This window comes from Hyperolius riggenbachi, chromosome 5 (assembly GCF_040937935.1).
Source record: "Hyperolius riggenbachi isolate aHypRig1 chromosome 5, aHypRig1.pri, whole genome shotgun sequence".
Taxonomy (NCBI): Eukaryota; Metazoa; Chordata; class Amphibia; order Anura; family Hyperoliidae; genus Hyperolius; species Hyperolius riggenbachi.
The window spans coordinates 174,037,687-174,041,094 of NC_090650.1; the positions used below are offsets into that span (position 1 = coordinate 174,037,687).

General features: G+C 42.5%; 1 protein-coding gene across 1 annotated transcript; it reads right to left on the minus strand.

Moving 5' to 3' along the window:
* Nucleotides 1-515: 515 nt before the first annotated feature.
* On the minus strand, nt 516-2,973 carry LOC137519350 (uncharacterized). Its single transcript, XM_068238303.1, has 3 exons — nt 2,757-2,973; nt 1,360-1,522; nt 516-849 (listed from the first exon to the last, which is right to left on the minus strand). The coding sequence occupies exons 1-3, from the start codon at nt 2,971-2,973 to the stop codon at nt 516-518; spliced, it is 714 nt and encodes a 237-aa protein (XP_068094404.1).
* Nucleotides 2,974-3,408: the final 435 nt, after the last annotated feature.

Genomic DNA, 3,408 nt, shown 5'->3' on the forward strand with positions numbered 1-3,408 from the left:
AATAAAATAAAATGTAAAACTACAAAAAACTAGTCATGTTGTGATAGCAAATCACACATACTACCAGGGCCCTGATTGTAAGCATGTGTACCTGATTCAGCATTTGTATGAGGCTGGCTGTGCGATGTTAAATCAGTGTACACTGTAGAGTCACTGTGCATAGATGATGTTTGAAATCGCATACCTTGATCAGGGCGCTGAGGTGGAGGCATAGAGTAATGAGGCTGTTGACCATATGGCATGTTATGCATATGCATTGGTGGGTAGTGGGGTGGGTCATAAATGCGTTGCATATGGTAAGAGAGTTGTGGGTGTGCATTATATTGTTGGCTGGAAGCAGGCAGGTGTGGTTGCTGCAAGTAGTTGTGCACATTGTCATCTGCACGGCTCTCAGGTAGTAAGAATCTCCCCAGGGTCTCAGAGATGGCATGTCTGGCTGCCCATTGCTTATCAGGAGGCACTTTTTGTAATAGTGGCACCAAACTTAAAAGATACTGTGTGCATGGCTCTTTAAGTTATTTCATTTCATCCTCTCGCTTCTCCATATGATCAACAGTCTTTTCTATTGAACTAATCAGCTTCTGGTCGTATTCAGCCCTGCTCATACCTCTTCCTATTCTCCTGCCTTGTGTAGCTACCCTCACACCTCTACTAGACCTGACAGTTGTGCGTGTCCGACTACTCGCTGGGCTGTGTGGTGTGTGATCTGGGGTAGTAGAGTCACTGTCTTCCAGTGTAGCAGTGTCAACATCCTGTGTAGTGTCTTCTTCAACTTCCACATCACTGGTGGTGGTAGGTGGCACCTCTACATCGTCCTCCTCAGGATCTGGTGGTAGGCTATCTTCAGTCCTTTGGAAAGGGGAAAGCACAACTTTAGTTCATGGAATAGTGACCATGGATGTCACAGCAAATATATGGGCACAATGCGATGCATCTTTCATTGCAAAACAATAGCAGTAGCCTGTCTATTTTTCCCATTATTTGTGTACATAGCTTTTAGGCACAGCCCCTGAGCAAGCATAGAGCAAAACTGGCCTGAGTAAACTAGCACTGATTTTGGTAGATGTGTGTTACAGATGTGTGATGCAGACACTACTGCAGCCAAACATATAACCAGCACTGTCAGGCAACTGTTATGTTGGGTAACGAACAGTCCACATTCCTGTCATGTAATAATCATTTTAAACTGGACCTATGCCATCCTTACATTAAGCTACGTCCCCCAATATATTTGGTAGAGTGATGGCAGATTATGCGTTCCACACTACTGAATTGCATTGTGGGCCTACTCCTTCCTTCACTGTTCTATTGGCGAAGTTGACAAACATTGCAATAGGTTAACATTTACGCCATACTTACTCAGCCGGTTCATGATGTTTTCTTAGAAATTCTAATATGCCACAATATTTATATTTTGTTCGCTGCGAACTTCCAGACCCACTTTTGGATTCATGGTATTGCTTTTCAATCTCCTTTTTGTAACTGTCTCTGACCGACTTCCATCTTGTCCGCAGGAGGGCAACTAGGAATAAAAATAAACATACATGTTATTTCTTTTCTTTTGCAGATTTCTGGCAACAGGGCATTCATATGCAGCACTTCACTACCAATTCCTCATGGGAAGAAGTACAATCCGATACTTAGTTTTGGACACCTGCAAATTGATCTGGAAAGTACTTCAACCGGAATTTATGCCAACTCCTGACGTACCTATGTGGGAGGCTAACATGCAGCTTTTTTGGGAGAAACATGATTTCCCTAACTGCCTTGGAGCAGTGGATGGGAAACATGTCAGACTGGTTATGCCTGCATTCACTGGCAGTCTCTATTACAATTATAAAAAATTCTTTTCACTAGTGCTCATGGCTGTTGTGGATCCTAATTTGAAATTTATCTATGTGGATGTTGGGGCTTACGGAAGTTCCCATGATTCCTCAGTCTTCCAGCACAGTCGATTTGGCGTGAAGCTTCGCACAGGCCAGATGACTTTACCACCACCACGCCCCTGGCCTGACACTGTAGAACCACCTTACCCCTGTGTGTTTGTGGCTGATGAGGCCTTTGCACTGTCTGAGCATGTTATGAGACCGTATGCACAGAGAGATATGACTCATAAGAAAGTAGTCTTTAATAACCGCCTGACCAAAGCCAGACAAGTAGTAGAATGTGCTTTTGGAATTCTGGCAAACAAATGGCGCATTTATCACACTGCTATAAAAATGCAACCAAAGTATGCTATAATAGTGGTGAAGGCAACATGTATTTTGCATAATTGTGTGAGAACACTAGATAGCATGACCATAGAGGAGGAAGAGGGGGATCTTTCAAACAGTGCTCTTGTCACTTTACCACCAGCTACTTTACGTGGTCCCATTTCTGCCATTCACAACAGAGACAAATTAGCTGATTATTTTGTGCCATAACTGTAAGAACTAAAAAACCTGCATTTACTTACATGACGAGATCAGTATTATTGTGCAAATAAACATTCTTGAAACCGTGTTGTATGTCTATATCATTCATGACACTCTAAAGTGGCAAATAGCGCCCTAATAATACATGTGAGTACATACACACACATGTACCTGCTGTTTATAAGGAGAGATGGCTATAGAGAGAACAGCTTTGCCAGAGACCTGTGATAATGAAATTTCTAATTGTTTAATTACTCATTTAGTGGAGGGGTGATGATATATTGTCTGCAAAGTGCTGCATGAAATCAATAAAATACAACAATTCTGTACACATATACTTACTCTTAGAATCCTTGCCCTTTTGGCTCAAAGTATTCCATTTTTCTCCAAGAAAATCTTTTGCAATGTTGCTCCAGATTTCATGAGCCCTTTGGTGGTCTTTATATCCAGGCAAAGACTTGTCATAAAGTTCTGGGCTGTTTTCAATCTTAATTATCAGGTTTTCTGTGGTAAACCACTTTGCTGCTATCTTCCTCCTGCGCAGTCTAAAATCCCTCATGCAAATCTGCCACACAGGAAGCACACTTTGACCTGGAAGTGCGCATTCTTGAAAAAAACGCATCCGCATCAAAATCCGCTTGATCAAGCGGTTTTACAGGCGTTTTGCGTTTTTCCTATACTTAACATTGGAGGCAGAAACGCATCCGAAATCCAAAAAATGCCTCACCCAGGCATTTTTCGTTTCTGCAAAACGCCTGCCGCTCTGGTGTGCACCACCCCATTGAGATACATTGACCAAGCAGATCTGCAGCCGCAAGCGGATCTGAAAACGCCCAAAAAGCCGCTCGGTGTGCACCAGCCCTAAGAGGACTTTGCTATTAACTGCTAAAGTCGGCGGGAATTGTTTCCGCCGCGGAAATGTCAGTACACGATTTAAATAGATACATTTTCCTCTTTGAAGATTTAAAATCGATTTTCTCAAAAACTATAAGGT